Genomic DNA, 22,325 nt, shown 5'->3' on the forward strand with positions numbered 1-22,325 from the left:
TTGGGAGGAGACTAAAATCTAATCACCTAGAACTGAGCCCCGAATCTGAATTAGCCCAAAGGGCAAAACGGGTATAATACTAAAAAAAATTATAATATACTATTTATTTTCCAACATCAAATTAAAAATGTTAAGATTTTGTCATGAATCTAGATTTGAATTGGCCTTAATCCCACATCTTCAAACCAACCTCGCTCACTCTTCACTAAAAAAAAAAAAAAAAAAAAAAAAGAATAAAAAAAGAGTAAAAATAATTGTTGTTGCAAGATAAAGCCACAACATATGGACATCTAAGACTATAATCTACAAGTTGAATGAATCAAAATCTAAGAGAATTAATCAAACCCCACCGTTAAGGGGTTAGTGTCCACTTTCAACCACTTAAAGTTGACAACTTGACATTACTATCTTCCAACCGAGTTTAATATGAATAAAAAAAATTAAAATACGTAGTACAAAAATACAAGTGTATTAGGCTTTATTATAATTAGATTATGAAGTTGTCCTAAAGATATTTCCACCCAAAAAATGGAACGTGTTTAATTTTAATTGCCAAGGCTTAGCCGCCTAGAGAGAGTGTCGGTGTATTTAGCTTATAAGAATGTTAAAGTTGATGGTGTATTGCAGTATTGGTGTCCATTAAAATAGGCAAGTATGTAATCTTAGTTTTAATTAAGGGTTGTGTTGTACGTAACGCTAATGGGGTAATTATATACATACTTTTTTTTAGTTGACACGCTTTGATTGATATGAGAGTTAAAAAGGTTTAGTTGATTTCTTATTTTATTACTAGTATGTGATAGTTGGTAGTAAGTTTTTTTGTTATACGAAGTAATTAGTAGATGGGTATAAAGTATACTGAGAGAAATTGTAATTAAATTATTTAATAGATCCATGTTATTTATAGAGAAAAATACAAGTATGTCAAGTAAATAAGGACTAAAATAGTAACATCATAGAATATAAATTCTACCCTTAATCAGATGCTATTACTTATTAGCTATCGTATATTATATTTCTACCTTTTGATTATGTTGACATGATAAATTAATTAGTCTTAACCACAATTATCTCGAAAAACACTAAATTCAAACCAAACACCCTAAAAATAAACCTTCCTATATATTGAACATGCATATCTTATAGTAGAAAAATTGTTGCTTGTTGACGTATATTCTTATCTAACTATCTTACTCCATCTTTTCCTTCATTCTCTCCCTAAAACATCTCTTTCTTTCTTTTTTTTTTTTTTTTTTTTTTTTTTTATCTCTACTAGTCTTTTTCCTTTACCTTTGCATCTTTTCTCCTCCTTTTTTTACTCTTTATACCAAACCCCAAACAAAACCCTCCACAATATTCCTCTTCCTTTTTTTTTTAAACTTAATTTTAATTTTTTTATTAAAAAAATTAATTTTATATAAAAAAAATTTAAAATTTCTTTATAAAAATGTTGTTTTGTTGGATTGGGTTCTGCTATTAAATACCACAAGTCAGAACTGCCTGCGTGCCACTTATAATCACATCTCTTTGTGCTGTTAATCTACTCGTTGTCTTTCCAGCTTTCACAGACAATTTCCAGGTCTTTTTTCTAAATTCTATTTTAATTAATTACTTTTTTAAATTTCAATTATCCAAAATATACATACTTATAAAATACAGTATTACCATACCCTTATTATTATTTTTTTTTTCTATCCTACCCTTCTTGTTATATTTTCTAATGGGAATGAGATATGGAGCAGGGGAAGCTGTAAAAATGGCGGATTATGACGGAGGAGAAAATTATTTGGCCTCGCAAAACATGGATGAGGTATGTAATTACATCTCAAATTCTTCGTAAAAAGGTTTATATTACTAAACTTGTTAATCGTGTTTGGTAACGTAAAGTACAACAACGATTATAACATCTTTTACAAACGACCTGATTATAACCTATCATGTGTTTGTCGTTCCTTTACTCATGAAAACTCGAACCTCTGACCTGTAAGTATGGTTGCATTACATTTCTTAATGATTGTTTAATTATAAAATTAGCATGATTAAATTTTGATTGTATCGACATTTTTTGAGAAGCAGGGCAATGCCAAGGCCCAATATGCATTGTCCTAGAATTTTGCTATTGGGTGCCTAGGTGGTACCAAATAGTCAAATACCTACATGTTTTTAGGTAATCTTTGGTAGAATTGTTATTTTTTTTTATTAGTTTTTTTTTTTTTACTTTGTCATGAAAATTTGATGAATTCTACCTTAATAATTTGATTAAATATTTAATGTGTCAACTATATATTAGGAACGTTCGTCAGCAAGCAAGATGTACAAGGCATGTAAATTCACCAAGTAAACATAATGTACAATAATCAACTAATCAAGTAATAGTTGACTAAATGATTAATCAATGTTTTAATATATCTTTAGACATCATAATAATGTCATTTGAGTTTATAAAATTTAGAAAATAGAAGGTATTTCATTCCATGTTAATTATAAAAAGAAAAGGACACCAAAGAAATGAAAATGATTGCTTAACATATATTACTCCGTATTAAAACTTGTCCACTATAGTATTACAATAATAAAGACAAAATTTCGACTAACATGATAATAAGCTGGATTGATACCAAAAATGTACGTAACTAGCTAGTGCCTAGTATGGAGTATATATTTACACTTGCTAAATTTAGGGTTTTGTTAAACAAGCCTTTACGAGTTACGATATTGTATTGTATATCAAAAAATTGTACATATCATATTCACAAATTATGCTCATAATTCTCTACCATCGTTTATGCGTTAAATTTAAAAAGTCATATTCAATGTATATAGTAGAATATTATTAATTTTTATAAATTTAGTTTAGGAAAAATTTAGGTATTGATTACAATATAAAAAAAGGTGTTGTGTACAAAATGAGTACATGTAAATTAACTTATATGTAATTCATAGTAATATACTCCGTACAAAACCAAAAACCAAAGTATTGAGCATATAACATGCATAATCAAGTAAGGTGGGTGCACCAAAAAACAAAAAAATAATCGAGTAAGGTGGAACAAGAATGCTCACATTGTCATTTATCACTCCTACTTACACTCAATTGTTATTTTTTAATTTCTTATTATTATTATTTTCTTGTAAGTATGGTAAGTTTCTTCAATATTTATTCTCTCTATCTTGCACTCCGTACTCCGTATGACCCATTTAGAAAATTTTCTTATACTATTAAGATTAACATTATTAACAAATTTAGAATAAATAAAGTACTATTATAATTATACAAGTAATTTATAAAATATAGCACACGATGTGAAAACTTTTAACCCCTATTAATTTAGGATAATAAATGGAGGGAATAATATATTTCAGTTCATCTTTTTAATTCTTTTAATTAAAATGTGCATAAATGAAATATATACAATCATATAAAAAAAATGATGTGATTGAAAATTGAAAACACTACTAAAGCAAACATGTTTTAAAGGTAAAATTAACACAAAATGCTCTATGATTAGTACGTATGTTCGTATTTATAGGACCGATAGTGGACCAATTATGTTAAAGAGTGGAGAAAATGGATCACGTGTGGCCGGGTCCAACTATTATTGTGGTCATTCCCCATGTTAACCAATCCGATTGTGACACGACATATCCGTGTTTAACAACATAAGTCTTATTCTGAGATCTCTTTCCAACTGTCAGCAGTTGGCTGCTACATTTTCATCTAAGTATACAACGTACGAACCAACATTTGAGCTTCATTGTGGGGGGCATACACGGATTAGACGGCTAGTGCCACTCTCACTCAAAGATGGCATTGGGCTAGGCCGGCCCGAGGCACAACGCTTAACCTAGCACGAAAAAACATAATACAACACCTATGTTGGGTCATCTTCACTTGGCACAACGCAACACGATACGACAAACTTCTATGTTAAAGTATGCTAAAATAAGTTAAATTTGATTTAAGCACGCAAGTATGACACAACATGACATGATGGCATATGGGCTTGGATCATGCATAAACCAACCTTTTTAAATTTCCGACATGGCATGGCACTGCACGTAGCTTGTGTGTCAAGTCTAACTAGCTCCTAACATGTGGGCTTGGTATATGGTTGTATGAGGCACGTTCTACAACCATCTTTACTCCTACTTTTCAAACATGAGGTCTCGGATTCAAATATTCATCCGAGTCTTAAGTAGGGGTTTGTGGGGATATGATGAGATCGATTTTTATACTTGAGATAGGAGGGCTTGTTGCTTCCAAGTTCCAACCCAAACAGCCAAACCTAATACGTAGAATAATCTACAATGGTAACCAAATATAAATGAATCAAATTCGTATACAAAGTGTGATTCAGTAATGGAAGTACAATGTTGTTCAATGTGAAAGCAATCATTTTGATTTATATACTCCATACTTCCATAGAAACTTGATTTAATGTTTTTTATATTAGTGTTTTATATATTGAAGCAATGGTTTGATTATAATTTGCATTGCAGCCTTCATCTACTACGAGTAGTAAGAAATATGGAGGACTTGTGCCTAAGAAGAAGCCTCTAATCTCAAAGGTAAAAATAAATGCTGATTAGCTAATTTGTCATTAATCTTGAACATTTTATTAGAAAATACTCCGTCTATAAAATGTAGATATTTTTTTCTCTCTTTATTTTATCAATTTTCAATTTTCTTTTTGGGAAAATTGTTATGCTTTAGTAATACTCGTAATAAACTTGATATTTTAAATTGACGTATTTGGAATAGGATCATGAGCGTGCTTTCTTTGATTCAGCAGATTGGGCTCTTTGTAAGGTATGAACCATTGAACCAAGCTATATGCAAGTAATACCAAGTATAGTCTTTCAATCATATAAACTACACGTATTTTTCACACTAATCAAGTGTATGCATAATATTAAAAGACACTTATATTTCGAACAAGATGTAATGTTTTGCATGTTTATTTCAGCAAGGAGCAACAAACCAAAAATCAACAACTGCCGTGGAGTCCTTACGCCCAAAATTACAGGTATCCAATGGTTTTCATAAGCATGCTAAATTACTAATGTGCACATATTTGAGTTTATAGTTAAGTACTAAGATAATTTTTTAAGTAAACAAGGTACACGTGGTCAATGCTAAGAGTTGACAATTCTCAAAAGTAATAAGAGCCAAGACTTGAGAGGTATAGAGAATATCATTGGCGGAACTATTAGTGGTCATGATGGGTCACATGATCCACCATTAATTAATTTAAAAAAATTGTAATTATTTGCTTTACCCTTCTTTTAAAATTGGGCCGCTTGACTGTGAACTAATAACTACTCCAATTATAATAGTACTACAATTGTTTTGTACTTTTGTGTAAAAGAAATGTCATAAACCTATCGAGTTTCTGAGAATTTTCTTTATACTTCTCTTACGTCTCTAATGGGTAATTTGTCAACCCTAATTGTCATACAAAGCTCCTTAATTATAATACTTTGAAAATTAAACTATGTTTACGTTGTAATAATATCAATATCTATGACAGAGAACACCTCATCAACAACTACCTCCTCGAAGACCAGCATGTACCTCTGGTTGAGAGATTATCAAATATAATGTGAGTCTATATTTCCATCACTTCTTTTCTTTTGTAAACATATTTTTATTTTAGATGACAATTCTTATTTGTCAAAGTATGTGTATACATACTTAAATTATGATGTGAAAAATTCGTTCTATTTATTCAAACATTTTTTTATAATTAAATTTACTTAGATTAAGTTGTTGTTTTAAGATAATACAAAAAAATCATATAATTAAAAAAGGCAAATGAGATATAACATTATACATAATAAAACAAAATGAATTAAGTGTACCACGCACTTAATATGAATTTGTTGTTTGAATGAAATGCAGGTACGTAGATTAGTCTTCTATGAGCTCAGCCCACTTCGATGGACATTATGAATAGAAGCGTCAAAAATAATCAATAAACTACTCTTTTATTTTTGAGGGTATTGGTGGTGTAAATATTTTTCAAGGATTAGGGGAGAATTTATATATGATGTTTCATTGCACTTGTTTTACATGCCATAAACATTCAATAACTCCACTAGTGACAGTTGTGAGTGTGAAAGATGTAAATGGCTTCCATTGTTCAAACTTCAAAAATGTGCATTACTGAAAAAAAAATAGTCCTCCTTCAAAATCAATTTCGAGTTTTTAACACATTGTCGATCGATATGTTGAATTGAATAAAATGAATGGAATTGAAAAACGAACACTGTAAAGTAATCATGAGAATTTTCTGTTGTGTAATCTCCTTGATAGAAAAATCGAATGGAGATGAATAGATTTAGAAACAAAAACATCTCAAAAACAAAATTAAATGCACTTTGTATTACAAATGAACACCCACACTCTTAGAGACACTATAGAAAAAGGGTAACTGAATCAGTTAGTGAATGACTATGTTCCCTTCTTTACAAGTATGACTCTGAGATTAACATTAGGAAAAACATAAACTTTTACTAAAATCATAAAACCAAGACCAACCACTTTATTTTTATTTTTTAAGATACCAAACTTGTATCTTTTTATTACCACAACTTAAAAGTAAATTCTCGATACTTAGCTTGATTGATCAAGGGATAATATTCATCTCTCTAAGTTTCCCAATCCAAAACCGAACACTTTTGATGCTATCCGCGTATCCAAAGAACCCAAACTCCTTACTCAATTACTCTTATTCATACTGTTCACTAGTTGAATGTTAGACCTTGTTAAATATTGAAACTCAGCGAAACAATTTATCTCCTCCAACTTCGTCTTAACCAATCCTTTCTCTTCCACAATCCGGTCCCACCCTTTTCCTTTTATCTTTCATCTCATCCACAAGATCAAATAACCCATCTTTATCATCCAATTGCACAAATCCAACCCCAAACTCCTCACACAAAACTCCCCACATTTTCTTCCAACTAAAAACGTCACCGTTTACACAATTAAACGCTTGATTCTTAGCCTTCTCATTTACAGCCCCCCACACGTGCTGCTCCGCTAGCACACGTGTGTCAGTCATGGCACAAAAATGCTCCCACGTGTAACGATTTCCAGGAAATCGAAACGACCGTGTTTTGGTACTTACAAATCTCAGCATAAACCGCTAACGTCAACAGCGCGTTGCATACGCTCCTACTCGACGCGCCTACAATCATCGACGGACGAAGGATCGTGTACGTAAAATCTGAGCCGTACGATTTAACCACGTCCTAAAGCGCGTGGTAAAAGATTGGGTTCGGTAACCGGCCCATATCCTCATGAAATGGGGGCTCATGTTGGGCCGCATCAGAGGGGCCCAAAAAGTGGATTGGGCCAATATACTGCGCAGAGCCCGTTTGAAGAGAAATATGACGTAGCTTAATGGGCGTGAGAGCTTTGATGACATTAGTTAACATGGCGGAGTTGGTGATGATATTATCTTCTTCGTCACGGCCCACGTAGATGGCGGCCCAAAAGATGTGAGTGATGTGGTTGGAAAGAGGCGCAAGAGCGGCATTTGTGTCGTTAAAGTTAACGGCGTCGAATGTAATGAAGTGATCAACGGCTGAGGAAGGGAACCAAGTGGGCTTGGGCCGACGTGCTGCACCGTAGACGGTCCATAGGCCTCCTTGGGCTGTTGGGCTTTTAAGAGCTTGAGCTATGCTTACGCCCGCCATGCCAGTGACTCCTACTACTAATGCGACTGATGCATTAGCCATGAGAGAATTTGTGTGTGTGTTTGTGTTTTTTTTTGGGGTAAAGAATTGAAGTTTAGCACTGAATTATTGGTTACTATAGGCAATTAAGCAGCTGAATAAATGAGGAAAAATAGTAAGTTTGGTGGAGAATAGACCTGTTAAATGGGTTAAAGCCCTGACCCATTCCTTTTATAAAAGGGTTTTATCTATCCAATATTTAAATGGGGCGGACTTTTAAAGGGTTGTTAAATAATAGACTTTTAAAGGATTGAGTCTAAGTTAAAAAGGCTGAAATTGGGTAACTCTTATAAGGCTTTTTTTATCCTAATTTTTCTGTTAGACTTGAATGTTAATTTCACAATTGGATTTTCAATTGATTTTTTTTTTAAATTACTAAAAAAGAAAAAAAAAATAAAAAATGATACAACACTGCCGTCCCTTTTGAGAACTCCTAACGACAATTCAACAATGGCGATCGACAATGCAACACTAAGAGCTCCAATGGCACTTTAATAATGGCGACAAAGTGTTGTATGATATATATATATATATTTTTTTTTATTGTTAAAAAAATGAAAATCCAATTTCAATTGAACTCCAATAATGGCGCTAAGAGAAGCAGCAATCTCTCCTTGTTCCTAAATGTGTCATCGTCGTCTTGTTCGATGAAATTAACAAGGTTAAGGTTCATCATCATTGCTTCGTCGCAAAGTGGAAATCCTAATTTCTTCCGACGACAAAGATTGAAGCGATGGAGCTATGAAGGAGATTGTTCATATGGTAGAAGAGAGGAGAGAGAAAATGTGAGTAGCTTTTCAGCTTTCTGGTAAAAATGGAGGAAAGAGAAGTTGAAGGTGATTGGCATTGATTTAACTGAAAGGCTCTTTATAATTCTCTTATATTATGTTTATTTCATGGTTGTTGTAGTCTGATTATACATTTTGAATGGACTGGGCTGGGCCGAGCTTAATGGCCCATGGACAAGCTCAACCCATTTTAGATTAGGCTTGGCTTAGTCCGGTCCATTTCATATAAAGCCCGCCCCCAGCCCAACCTGGTCCGTTGAACAGGTCTAGTGGAGAACAAATGCACTGTACATGAGGAATAGTACGAGGAGCTTTTTATTCAATTATTCAGTCCTTTATTCAAGTATGAGGCAATTATTTATTTACTGATGTCATTCTATACTTAATAAGGATTGAGGAAAAGTAGTGAGTTGATGATGGAGAACAAATCGACAAATTCACTAATTGGAAATTGCATGTAAGGGGAGCAATGTGTTATGAACCAAAATATCATGTCAACAAGAGGGAAAATTGTTAAATTGCCAAATGTAGACATTTAAACTTTAAAGTGCTCATTATGTCGTTTGTAAAACTGGGCACCGTGCCGGGCCGTGCCGCCGCGGGCCGTGCCTGGCAGGCCACGGGCTGGTTCGTGCCGTGCCGGTCGTGCCGGCGGGCCCAGGATTTCGTGCCGTGCCGGCCATTTTCACAGGCCAGCCCACGGCACGGCCCTCGTGCCTGGCGGGCTCGTGCCGTGCCGGCCACGTGCCGGCCTGCGGGCTGGCAGCGGGCTGGTGCAGTTTTCAAATAATTTTTTTTTTTTTTTTTTTTTTTTTATATATATATATATATGACAACATTATAAATTAATAAGTTTATAATGTATATAAGTTATAAAATTATAATTATAAGTTTTATAAGGTTATAACTTATAAGTTTATAACTTATAAGTTATAAGTTATTAAGTTATGAATATTATAATTATAAGTTGAATATTTATGTTTTATAATTTGTATATTCAATATTTATATTTATATATTTAATTTATACTATTACTTTAAAATTTAATGTTTATGATTTATTAGTAATTGGTATAATTTTATTTTATTTTAATATGAATTTACAAATTGTAACAAAACGGGAAAAAAAAGGCAAATTGGACTTTGGATGTGAATAATGCGTACTTTATATTATTATTACTTGAGTTGAGAAAATTGTACAATGATAACAATGATAAAAATCATACAATGATGGTATTAAACAAAAATTGGAAAATGATAAAATTGATATTTTTAAAATCGTACAATATACAATAATTGTCTATTCTTCTTCTCCTTCTTCTTGCTCGTCTTCGTCTTCGTCTTCGCCTTCGCCTTCAAGGTCATCGGCTAGTTGCATAGATTGGGAACTAGCCGAACCCGAACCGGAAGCGGAGGTTCCTTCTTCGTTGTCGTTGTGATCGTAAGAACGGTCTTGTGAGCGATTTTCCGCATCCAACCAATCTTTGAAACACACGCACATTTCTAGTGTTTCGGGTTTTAGACTTGTTCTTCTATCGTCTAAAACCCTTCCGGATGCGCTGAAAGCTCGTTCGGAGGCGACGGAGGAAACTTGGATAGCAAGAATGTCTCGTGCCATTGCCGCCAAAGTTGGATGCTTCGAGCTTTGTTGTTTCCACCATGCAAGGAGGTCGAGGTTGTTTATCTCATCGTCGTCCATGCCTTTGGTGAAGTCGTAACTCAAGTACATCTGCAACTCCGAGACGTCGCTTTGCGTTCTCCTGATTGATGAATCACCTGAAAACCTTGAAATCAAGTTAGTAGCTTGTGAAAATAAATGTTTGGCCTTCTTACTTACGTTTTTGGATGGTTGAGAAGGCCCTGAGCGAGGAACGGTGCCATATTTGGCTTCATAGACTCTATATAAAGCAAAAAACTGATCCTTCACATTAGTCTTATAGTTTTCTACATCATCGTCAAGAAACATGCATTGAAAGTAAATGTCAACTAACATAAATGTGTTTTCATACTTTTGCCTAGGATCTAATATGGAAGCAAAAATATAAATCAAAGGAATCTCACTATAATATTTACGCCACTTTTTTTCCATTGCTGGAAGATACTGATCATAATCACTTTGATGGCGATGATCAGCGAAAAGTTGGGCGAGTAAGCATGCATTAGAAAGAAAGTTTTGAGCACAAGGATTGTAAACAGTAGAAAAACAATACGTCATGTTATATAATAACTGTAAAAATTGCATATATCTTTCACAGTTATTCCAATCATCATCATACAAAGCATTTTGTGGAAATTTTTGGTTGTAAAATAATGTTAACGGGCCCTTGTACTCAATTGCCTTTGTTAACATGTCATAGGTGGAATTCCACCTAGTTGGGCAATCGGTTCTAATTTTTATTACCCTTATCTTTTGTTGTTTTAGAAAACTCTTCCATTCTTGGTATCTCATGTTAGAGCTATTAATAGACATAATAGCATATTTGATTTTGCTGTAGTATGGGCCAATTGCCCGAACTCCATCCTGTACACATAAGTTAAGTACATGGCAAACACATCTAGTATGAAGAGCTTCACCGTCTAATAGTACATCGGTTAAGTTTTGTTTGATAAGATTAGTTGTGTATGTCATAGAGGTTGCATTATCAAAAGTCATAGACATCATTTTATCTCGAAGGTTGTATTCGTCTATTGCTTGCATTAAATGGTGAGCAATGTTAATGCCGGTGTGTGGGTATTCCAACATTTTGAAATGTATTATTCTTTTTTGTAACATCCATTGATCATCTACCCAATGGCAAGTCACACATAAATAGTGATATTTATAACCACTATCCCAAGAATCGGCTGTTAAAGATACTCTACAGTTAAGGTTACTCAATTCGGCTTGTAACCGGACTTTGTACTCTAGGAAATTTTTCATTGCGGCGGAACGAACGGTTTTCCTAGAGATTCTTTTATGTTGGGGTTGTAGTGCTTTGTTAATGTAGGTGTTGAATGCGTCACTTTCCGAGAAAAGAAAAGGTTGTTCGGCGTGTACTATCATTTTTCCTAGTTCATCCCTATCCCTCTCGTAGTTGTATGTAAAGCCGTATGGATGGAATTGGGAAATTTTGGGCTGGGTTGGATCACTAGCTGGTTTTGCACAAGCTTTCATGTGTCTAGATAAGTGTCCCGTCCCGTTTTTGGTAACTGCCGTGAATACACTATTACATGTTTTACATTTTGCCCATTGTTCACCATCTTTACTTAGGACAAAATAACGCCATACCTCACTCCTTCGGTTTTTCAAAAGTAGCATCTCAGTTTTGGTTAACCATTCATGATGTGTGTGATGGTTAGTAGTGGGACTAGTGGGAGTGGCAGTAGAAGGGGTAGAACCGGAGGGAATTCGGGTACTTTCTTGGCTACCTTGGCTAGAACAATAGTTTTGTTGATCACCGATATAATTAGGTGGAAATTGGTATGGTGGTAGTGGAAATTGGTTTAGTGGTGGTGCTGGAAATCCCGACGTATTATATGGCTCATAGCCCGGGGGGAAGTAAATGGGGTCATTGGTTTGACTCGTAATTTGGGGGCTCGTTGTATTTGGTGGTTCCCTAGAACTACTACTACGGATAAGTCGGCCTTTCCCCCTAGACCTAGATGATGGGTTGTTCGATGCCATAATTAACAATTAATTTTTTTAATAAAAAGTGGTTAACTATAATAATAATAATTAATAACAACAATTTTAACAATAAAAATATCAATAATAATAATTAATAACAACAACTATAACAATAACAATAACAACAAAAATAAATAATAACAACAATTGTAACAATAATAATAATTAATAACAACAATTATAACAACAACAATAACAATTAACAACAATAATAATTAAACAAGATTATTCTAATAATAACAATAAAACAATAATAAATTTAAGATTAGTTTAGATCTTACAACCGTGCTTCAACGCTCCACTAATTACGATTACGAACTTTTTAATTTTTTCCGATATTAGGAAAATAATTAGAGAATTTAAGAGAATAATTAGAGAATTTAAGAAAATAAGGATTATTAGAGATTTAGAGAATATAAGAGATAAGAAGAAGAGATTGTGATTTTGTGATTTGGGAATGAAATGGAGGTGAGTATTTATAGAATTTTTGGGGAGCAAATTGGCAAAAAACTAGCCGTTTTATAGCCGTTTTTTTGGCTTATTAAGGAGCTAGAATAAACGGTAACATTACCGTTGGCCCGCGGGCCGTTCCGGGCCGTGCCTACGGGCCAGCACGGCGGGCCATGGCCGTGCTCGTGCCGGGCCGTGCCTGGGAATTCTCAACCCTGTCCGTGGCACGGCCCGTGGCACGGGAGTTGAACTTCGTGCCGTGCCGTGCTTGAATTCGGGCCGTGCCGGGCTGCGCCGAACGGCGGGCCGTGCCGGGCGGCACGCGGGCCAACCCGACCCGTGCCCAGGTTTAGTCGTTTGCATCCTTTTAAATCAAAAGCTAGTGTGTGACACGATCGTTGTTTTAAATACTTTTAGTTAAGGATCTTGCTAATAAGCGCCCCGGAATGCTAGATAAGGGATTAATATATTACTTAAAATAGTATTAAATTCAGAATGCATGACAATGTCATACGTCGATTGGTGTAATTAATGTTAATTTTATCATAATATTTCCACATTTAGTTCTCTTATCTAACGCCCCGAGAGCGCTCATTAGCTTTTACCTTTTTTTAAAGCAAATTACAAAGTTACATTTCTTTGTTTTTCCCAGTAAAAGGTAAGACTCATTAATGGGGCATTTAGTTAGAACAATGAAAACAAATTAAATAAGAGGGGGAAAGGAATCATGTCTATTGAAAGGAATCAATTTGTGTTCGAGGGTAAGAGTATTTGTTACCTTAGGTTTTAGAGTGGTAACAAATGTGTGAAACCCCTTACCCTTTAATACATGAAGTAATGAATACAAAGTAGTTATTCGTATACTTCCTTTGTTTCACTTTGAAACCAAAAAGATATGGCCGTACGAGATTGTCAAAATATGAAATTGAATTTCATCTACAAGTATATAATTTGCAGTTCGAACTAGCTGTGGAGATTAGAGACAGAGGCACCAAATACCAAGCCAACTCGAAATAACCTAATTCAAATTTTGACTTGTTTGAACACTATTTTAGCATTGCCTAACTCGACCCGACTTTACCAAACCGACTTGGATACGCGTATTGTCATCTCTGATTAGACATTTACAGTCCGGGGGCACTACGGAAAACTCCGTAACAAGTACGAGTAACAATCCGACTGTGGTTGCTTCATCTGCATTCTCTCCTGCAAAAAGGGGACATGAAGAAATGAGAGGCTTCTCAAATTTAGCTTCTAGGGCTTCTCCTGCGCTTAGAAACTCTACTCAAAATCCCCCAAATCAATTGAAAACCTTCCAAAAACAAAACCCTTCAATTGTTACTTCAAAATACCAGCAATTTGAAGCGAGAAATTTGGGAGGTAAGTCTTCGCTCAATCCTCGTTTTAACAATTCCAGCTTTAGGTATACTTCTGAACACAAATTTCCCCCAAATTCAATTGATCATATAACCCTAACTCAGATTTTATTGAGAAAAGATTGGCATTTGTTGCTAAACCATGAATTAAAGGCTGGGAGGGTGGTTCTAACCCCACAATCTGTGGTTAGTATTTTGCACAATCATGAAAACTTGTTAATTTCAATTAGGTTTTATATTTGGGTTTTGAATATTAATCCATTATTCCAAAAGAATCAGCAAATTCGCGGTGTTTTGGGTAATAATCTATATAGAAAAGGTCCGGTTTTGTTGAATGCTGAGTTAGTTGAGGATATTAGGAGTTCTGGGTATCAGATTACTGAGGATTTTATATGTATTTTGATTGGAAGTTGGGGTAGATTAGGTTTAGCTAAGTATTGCGTTGAGATTTTTGGACAAATTTCATTTTTGGGTCTTAGTCCTACTACTAGGTTATATAATGCTGTACTTGATGCTTTGATAAAGTCGAATTCGCTTGACTTGGCGTATTTAAAGTTCCAGCAGATGTGTGCTGATTATTGTAAACCGGATAGGTTCACCTATAATATCCTTATTCATGGGGTTTGCAAGGCCGGAGTTGTCGATGAAGCTCTTCGGTTGGTTAAGCAGATGTCGAGTTTAGGTTATGCACCTAATGTGTTTACATATACCATACTAATTGATGGATACTGTAATGCTAATAGGGTAAATGATGCCTTAAGGGTTTTGGAGACAATGAGGGTTAAGAAAGTGGCTCCTAGTGATGCTACATATAGGTCACTGGTGCATGGAGTGTTCCGTTGTCTTGGGAAAAATGAGGCATTTAAACTGTTATCTGGATTTGTTGAGCGAGAATCAATTTTGCCTAAAGCACTTTGCGATACTATATTGCTCTGCCTCTCGAATGACTCTATGGCCAGAGAGGCAGCTTCATTTTTGAGAAAATGCAGGGAAAGAGGCTATCTGCTTGATACTTCTGTTTTTAACATCACAATGAATTGTTTAATAAAGAAACTGAATGTTGAGGAGACTTGTGAAATAGTGGATAGCTATATAGAATTAGGTTTAAATCTATCGTTTCAAAGTTATCTTACCCTAATTGAAACTTTGTTCAAAGGGGGAAAAGAGAGAGAAGGAAGTCAGTATTTGATGCAGATGTTTCAAGCTGGATTACTATCAAATGTGAACTCGTACAATATGGTAATAGATTGCTTGCTGAAAGCTAGGATGGCTGAAGAGGCACTAGATATGTTCTTAGGGATGCAACAAGGAGGCATTACACCAAACCTTACTACTTTCAATACATTAATTGATGGGTGTTTTAAAACTGGGAAAATAGACAGGGCTTGTGAATTCTTGGTGACGCTCTTACAGCATGGTTTTAAACCAGATATATTCACTTTTAGTACAGTAATTGATGGTCTCTGTCGGGTGAACAAGATTAAAGATGCATTTGATTGTTTTGCGGAAATGAAGGAGTGGGGTGTTAATCCTAATTCAGTGACATACAACATATTGATTCGCTCTTTGTGCATTGTTGGGGATATTTCTCGTTCCATTGCATTGTTTAAAAAGATGCAAGCTGATGGAATAAGCCCAGATGCTTATTCATTCAATGCTTTGATTCAAAGCTTTTGCAAAATGAATAGGATTGAAAAGGCAAAACATTTGTTTGTCTCCATGATTGCCTCGGGGCTGGCTCCAGACAGTGTCACTTATGGTGCGCTAATTAAATCAATGTGTGATACTGGTAAATCTCACGAGGTGATGGATATTTTAATGTCAATGGAAGCTAATGGATGTGTTCTGGATTCATGTACCTGTAATTTACTTGTCGATACCCTTGTAAAATTGGGTCAGTTCAAAGAAGCCCAGGAAGTTGTCAGTAAATGCAACCAGTGGGGTGTATCAGTGAAGTCTGTCTCAATTTTGTGAGCCTTGATTTCAAGTCCTGTTCTGGGCCTTCTGGCATTTGAGCTGCCCCGAAGGAGGTTTAGTCCCAAAGCATATGCTGTGTGTTCCCATTTACTGCTGACTTGGCTGCATCAGAGGTAATTAGCAGAACACCCTTTTTTTTTTTTTTTTCCAAAACTTTTCTTTTTTCTGTGCTTGTAGCTTTTTTTTATCTATTGTTTTGCTAGATATTGTTGCTGACAAGATGATTACTTCATTGTAGTCATTGAATTTTTTCATTTGTACATAATAACAACCTGATTCTTCATTGGTAACAAGATCCCCCTTAAAACAAGCAAGTAAAGAAAAGAGCAAGAAAATAGAAAATAAATTTCTTACTGTGTAATTGTTAGTTACATTATAAAGCTTTTTGCATGTTTATATTTATCTGTGTAAAGCCATAATTTCATGAAACAGTTTATGGTTGTATTGTTTGTTATATTATATTTGTGTCAAATGTTACCGGATTTGCATATTTTCTTCGGCATTTTCTGTGGTTCCTGGTGACCTAGGCTCACTTCTTCTTTTATGAGTCTTAAATCTTAGTTGGGAACTTTTATAGGATGGGCTCACTTCTTCTTTTATGAGTCTTAAATCTTAGTTGGGGACTATTATAGGATGGGCCGGATCATTGTTATTAAAATCCCTATTTAAATCTTAGAATCTTACGATTTTACGATTCACGTATGTCATACGATTCAATTTACAATTCCTCTACCCGATTCTACATATTTCTCTTAACTAGCGAAATCCTTATAAGTTTAGAGCATGCCTATATAGTTATTTGTAAATATATATTGTCAATTATTGGTTGCTTAATGGGTAAACAACTATTTTCTATTAATTATTAGGTTTCAAACTCATAATTTAAATATATTTCATTAAATTTAGATATGACGTCTTGATTATGCATGTCGGTATAATCTTACGATTCAATTCTGAGAAGCCCTTCCGATTCAAAGTAGAATCCTGATTTCAATAACTTTGGCCAGATGCGTCGCACCTAAAAAAAAGATAAAATACTGTTCGTTGTCTTAATATTTGCTCCATGAGCAGATGGCACAATAATTTAAGGGAGAAAAAGTAGAAACTTCAAAGTGAATGAGTCTATGTGGGACCGAGATTAAGAAAAAAAAAAAGTAGAGAAGATAAGTATTCCATTAGAGGAATGGATCAACTAATTTGAGTCATCCAAATAGGAATATAGGTCAAGTAATCTGAGTTGGTGGGAGTACGATGTATTAAAAAAGGGATTGAACTTGAAGTTACAATATGAGGGAATTCTTGGTTCCCATCAGTGACACTTTGACACCAACCTTCTCTAGTAATATTAGCATGCATTTATTGTACACTTTACCTCAATCTCTTCCACAGTTCCTATGTACTGCCAACTGCATTCTATTTTAAGGCTCTTGTGGTGTATATTTCGTAACCTAAACGTTTAATGTCTTGTATGAGTTGTATCTGCTGTCATGAATGCCTCTGCTTTACCACCTTATCGTTACTTTAAGCTCTTAGTTACATACTTAATATATACATTCCCTTATGAACGAAAGAACTTGAACATGTTTACTCAACCTGTATGCCATTGTTGCTGACTAATTTGATCCTGAGCTTGTTTGGGATATGCTTACATTCTGCAGAAGAATCAGCTAAATGCAAGAGGATCCCCCAACCTATTCTGTATTCATATGCATGTGAATTTACTCCGAACTAGAAGAGGCTGTTTCTTAAATATCTTACAATGCTAGCTAATTCTGTTGAATTTTTTTAGGACTCTTTAATCTGGATTTTGGGGAAACTTTTCTAGGCAACCAAAATGCTACATCCCAAAAGGTGAATACACAACACGACCTTTCATGATTTATACAAAATTCTAAATTTAAGTCTAAAGGCAAATAACTTCTATTGTAAATGTGCACTTAATCTTATGGCCAAAAAGTAGTGCATCAGATTTGGTTTTTGTATATATGAAAATCTGATTAGATCCACAATTCTTCCTGTAATATGATTATGCTGCTGCTTGCTCACTTGTTCTCTGGAAAACGGCCAATGCTCAATTCTCAACTAAAAACATGGTAGATAATCAGATCTTCATATACTGTTTTGTTAGTATATTAAAATTTTATCTCTGAAAAGGTATGAGAACCCAACGAGGACCAAACTGTAAGCCAGACCTTTCTTGGATCTAAATTTGCATCTCTGAATCTATTACTAGTAGTATCTCATGACTTCATCAAGTCCATAAGATGTGACCAAGTTTTACGCTGGCCGCCACAGACCTACTGCAACTCTCTTTCTTTATCCGGTTTTAAGACCAGCAGTGAATGCCACAAAGTGACACTTATAGGTGGAGGGAGTTTATATTGGTTAAATTTATTTATTTTTCGATAAAATTAATTTTAGCTGAAACGTAAGCTGAGGAAAAGAGAGTCTACATGAATATGGCTCTTTAAACTATTTGTGGCTCTTATTTATCATGAAGTAGCTTTTATAAGTGCATTGTAGAATTGCTCTCTTTGCTATCAGAGGGAGTAAGGTTCGGAAATATAATCCTACTTATCCTGCCTTGAATAGGAGTCTATTTATGGGCAATTAGAGACTTTGCATTGAATTTGTTGTCTTTTTACTAGATTAGCCCTGATTGTTGCAACTGAGGAAAGTGGAATCACCTATTCAATTTTAGCATATCCCAGATTAGTCTATCTGATCTCATACAATAACTTATTAAACCATGGTTAATTTTTTGGAAGGATCAGATGTTAAAGTTTTCACATTTTATTGCTGTGAATTTATAAGTAATAATTATTTGTACATATTGTGCGCTGCACAGATGGCTAGTATGCGACAATCTTTTAAAAGACTGCTTGGTCTAGGAGCTATACATTGTGGAGCAACTATAGCTTCAGAAATAGAGAGGTGTTGCCGTGTGAGATATATTATTGTGCCCCTCAGAGGAAGTGACAGTCGTGGGAGGAGTATAGCAGGTGAAGTTCTATAAAGTGCTCAAGTTACTAAAGTGCTCCAAAAGGGACACTGCTTAAAGGAAGTGGTTTAATATAAGGATGCATTGAGATACACGGCTTTCTCTAAAATGGATGACCTTAGAGATGCAGTCCAAGCAGATGCACATGGAAAAACTATGAAAAATTCACTTTCCGCTGCAGACACAACAGCAATGGAGAATGGAGGCAAGAGTGACTTGTCATGTACTGTGCTAGTATCGGTATAATATCATATAAGTTTACCATAGCATGATGGAATATAATTTGTTTTCATCTAAAATGGAGAGCAGTCATGCTACAACAATAAAAGTTCGATGTGAGATGATCTTTTTTAGGAAGGATTATGAACTGGGCTCTTGTATTTCTGGAGAAAGAGGAATTTTGCTGCTGTTGTACATTATTACACTCTTTACAGTACTGTTATACTCATAAATGAATAATAAGTATTCTTCCTGTTTCATACGCAACTCTCCTTGAGCCCTGCCTTGTTTTTCTTTGTTTTTGCAAAGCTAGCATAACTGCATAACTACACGAAGTTAAGGATGTATGAACTTGGTCAACTTTTCTTTACCTAAAAAGGCCTTGGCCGAAAGGCAAAAAAAAGGAAAAGTACTGTACATCATGTCAACAAAAAAATTTACTTACCTGAAAGGACTCTTAAGGTTTGCTTGATTGTTCTATAAGGTAACTTGTGTGAGCAGTAAGCAAATCAGAATTAAGATTTAAAGTAAAAGTTGGTGACTTCCTCTCCAACTGTCCTCTAATTGCAAGGAGCTACTCCTACTTGCCCTGCCCTTTAGTTTTGATGGTACTTAGTCTTTAATTGCACCCATTTTTGTTAAGAAAAACGACGCAACACTTCAAAACTTAAATCCCCACCGAAGTTACAGTTTTTGGTAGGTATGACTTTCCAAATGATTGTCTGCATTATATGCTCTGTTCTCCTGAGATTCTGAGAATATGATTACTTATATATATAGAAACAAAATTTTGTTTTTCAGATATTGCTAACATACTATAATCGGAATATTTATATATAATTACTGAACTTTATGGTGTAACTGTGTCCATTAGTAAATTAATCTTTGCTAATGGCATACATGACCAAAATTGGACAGTATTTTATGTTGACAGTAGTTGTCTGTACTGTCATTTTCATTTTCACTACAGGTTGTATGATCTTGGAACACCATCATTTCTCCAAGTTATGTAAGTGATGATTTGATTGAAGATTGTCTTGGAGTTTTAACATAATTTTGTTTATTCATTCAGCTGGAGAAGAGGATTATGAACCAGAAATTGGATCTCTAGGTGGGAATCCTGGCGAGGGTGCAGAAGACCATGGTCATGAAGGGTTTGATGAGGGTCACGGTCACGAAGGGGGTGAGGAAGACCATGGGTCGAGTGCTGATCCAACACATATTGTTGATGGAGCCTTGGTGTGCTTCCACAAGAAACATGTAAGCTCACACAAAACTTTTAAATCCTTACCTTTTTACGTCACTGGTTAAGTTCTACATATTGGCTGAAAATGGAGTATATATTCATGCTTTTGTTCATATTAAAATTATTACTGTTGCGTTGTTTGATTTATTTATTTATCCTAAATAATATAGGCACCCTAAAAATCCGTCCATAAAATCAAATTGAATTTATATTGCATTCTTAGCTAACTGAGAAAGCCAAGAGGCGCCTATGCAGTTGACATACTGCAAGTGCAACAAGCTTATTTGTGTATGGTTGTTATTATGCAGTTATGTCTCTAAAACTCTTATCAGATGTTATTCTTAATGGGAAGAAAACCTCGGCTCTTTTACAAAATGGGTTCAATGTGTTATTTCATTGAATTGAATGGGTTGTTGAATCTCAACGAAACTCTCAAAGGTCAATTTTTGTTTAGCTCAAGCAGAATGTATCACAGAGTAATATCTAATCTATTTTTTATGTAGCAGCTCTACAGCCAATGTGACGAGTCCTGTAGACTTACAGAGAGTGGAGATCTCCATGTAACCCATGATCACGTCGATGAGTTTTGTAGCGGGCCTTGCCTTGAAGAAACAAACCTCGTGCTAGATTGCATAGATGGGATCATGGATCATTTTACGTTCTTTAACAAGGCCACCACTCGGGATGTTAGGGACACAATTCTAGCTGGCTGTGGCCATGGTGAGAAAAGAGGTACAGGAGACTACAGTTATATTCCACTTTAATTCGTTCCAAAATAATAGGTTACTTTCTAAATGTAGTAAGTTAAAACACGAACTAATCCATTTTACCCTTATTAAATCTATAAAAAATATTTTTGTAAGGCGAAAATGTAAAAATTGTAATAGGGAAGGATAATTTTGATGATTTGCTAAGATCCTTAGAACGACCACAAATCAGACGTGGTCTATTGTTTAGGGACAAAGAAAATTATTTCTGCTTATATACTCTGCATCTTTTTCTTGGTTTTTCTGAATGACTCCTCTTTCTTTCTGGCATTTGAGAGCTCACTCTTGCATTGGTTCCTCGGAAGTGATTAATCTGAAAATTTTTCGTGCAGGTCATTTCGATGTAGGAGAACATATTGCAGATGACGAAGGCAGCTTTAACGCTGGTAGCCTTGCTACCATACCTGTACTCTCTGGCATTGTGATTTTAATCACAGGGCAACTTTTATTACTGTGAAACCAGGGTAATTACTAATTATTGAGTATTCGAACTCTACCTACGTTCCTTCTCCCCTTGAAGGTTGATTTATGTCATACTTTTGTTGTGAGGAGTACTAAAGTTTAGGAATTTGATCCATCTTACATGTTGTTGATGATTTGCCATTGTAATTTTATAATGGAAATCATTGTTTCATATTTGGTGTACTTGAATAATTGTCGCATTGTTCTAATCCATCATATATTCATATGTAAGAATTACTCTTTAATACCTATTGAATCGTGGCTGTTATGCTACGTTTAATAACATACTTCGTATATTTCTATACAGAACTTATTGGTCATTTCGTTGCATGTAGGAAGTTGCACATGCAATTTGGACGGTGTAGATAATTGTATGGTTGATTAATGGTTGAAGTAATATATAAAAATATCAGTGGTTGAAATAATGCATTTACAATCATGAAAATAAAAATGTTACCACTAAAAGAAGAAAAAAACAGAATAAGTACTTTATAATTAAGTTATATTATATCTCCACTCTTACAAAGACTGTTGATCTTAATCTATAAGATGAAAATCTGATTAAAAAGTCATTCTTTAAAACTGCAGGTAACTAAAACACTAGCTATCCATTTGATTTATATCAGCCCC

General features: G+C 34.7%; 3 protein-coding genes and 1 pseudogene across 5 annotated transcripts; 3 read left to right on the forward strand and 1 right to left on the reverse strand.

Moving 5' to 3' along the window:
- The first annotated feature begins 1,244 nt into the window (after positions 1-1,244).
- On the forward strand, positions 1,245-6,196 carry LOC110697216. The gene is made up of 7 exons (XM_021874567.1): positions 1,245-1,579; positions 1,743-1,810; positions 4,501-4,569; positions 4,763-4,810; positions 4,968-5,027; positions 5,532-5,603; positions 5,903-6,196. The coding sequence occupies exons 2-6, from the start codon at positions 1,757-1,759 to the stop codon at positions 5,583-5,585; spliced, it is 285 nt and encodes a 94-aa protein (XP_021730259.1). The 5' UTR covers positions 1,245-1,579; positions 1,743-1,756; the 3' UTR covers positions 5,586-5,603; positions 5,903-6,196.
- An 84-nt stretch (positions 6,197-6,280) lies between these two features.
- On the reverse strand, positions 6,281-8,215 carry LOC110697214 (annotated as a pseudogene).
- A 5,424-nt stretch (positions 8,216-13,639) lies between these two features.
- On the forward strand, positions 13,640-19,487 carry LOC110697217 (putative pentatricopeptide repeat-containing protein At3g16890, mitochondrial). 2 transcript variants are annotated; one of them, XM_021874569.1, is made up of 3 exons: positions 13,640-16,113; positions 17,790-17,851; positions 18,849-19,487. In XM_021874569.1, the coding sequence occupies exon 1, from the start codon at positions 13,877-13,879 to the stop codon at positions 15,995-15,997; it is 2,121 nt and encodes a 706-aa protein (XP_021730261.1). In that variant the 5' UTR covers positions 13,640-13,876; the 3' UTR covers positions 15,998-16,113; positions 17,790-17,851; positions 18,849-19,487. The 2 variants fall into 2 exon arrangements, with proteins under 2 accessions (XP_021730261.1, XP_021730260.1); XM_021874568.1 differs by lacking the exon at positions 17,790-17,851 and having other exon boundaries at positions 13,641-16,113.
- Positions 19,488-19,991: 504 nt separating this feature from the next.
- LOC110697219 lies at positions 19,992-22,120 on the forward strand. 2 transcript variants are annotated; one of them, XM_021874572.1, is made up of 4 exons: positions 19,992-20,190; positions 20,293-20,480; positions 20,970-21,198; positions 21,566-22,120. In XM_021874572.1, the coding sequence occupies exons 1-4, from the start codon at positions 20,112-20,114 to the stop codon at positions 21,688-21,690; spliced, it is 621 nt and encodes a 206-aa protein (XP_021730264.1). In that variant the 5' UTR covers positions 19,992-20,111; the 3' UTR covers positions 21,691-22,120. The 2 variants fall into 2 exon arrangements, with proteins under 2 accessions (XP_021730264.1, XP_021730265.1); XM_021874573.1 differs by having other exon boundaries at positions 20,000-20,190; positions 20,973-21,198.
- The last annotated feature ends 205 nt before the right edge of the window (positions 22,121-22,325 follow it).

The sequence above is a fragment of the Chenopodium quinoa genome, unplaced genomic scaffold, assembly GCF_001683475.1.
Source record: "Chenopodium quinoa cultivar QQ74 unplaced genomic scaffold, ASM168347v1, whole genome shotgun sequence".
NCBI lineage: Eukaryota > Viridiplantae > Streptophyta > Magnoliopsida > Caryophyllales > Amaranthaceae > Chenopodium > Chenopodium quinoa.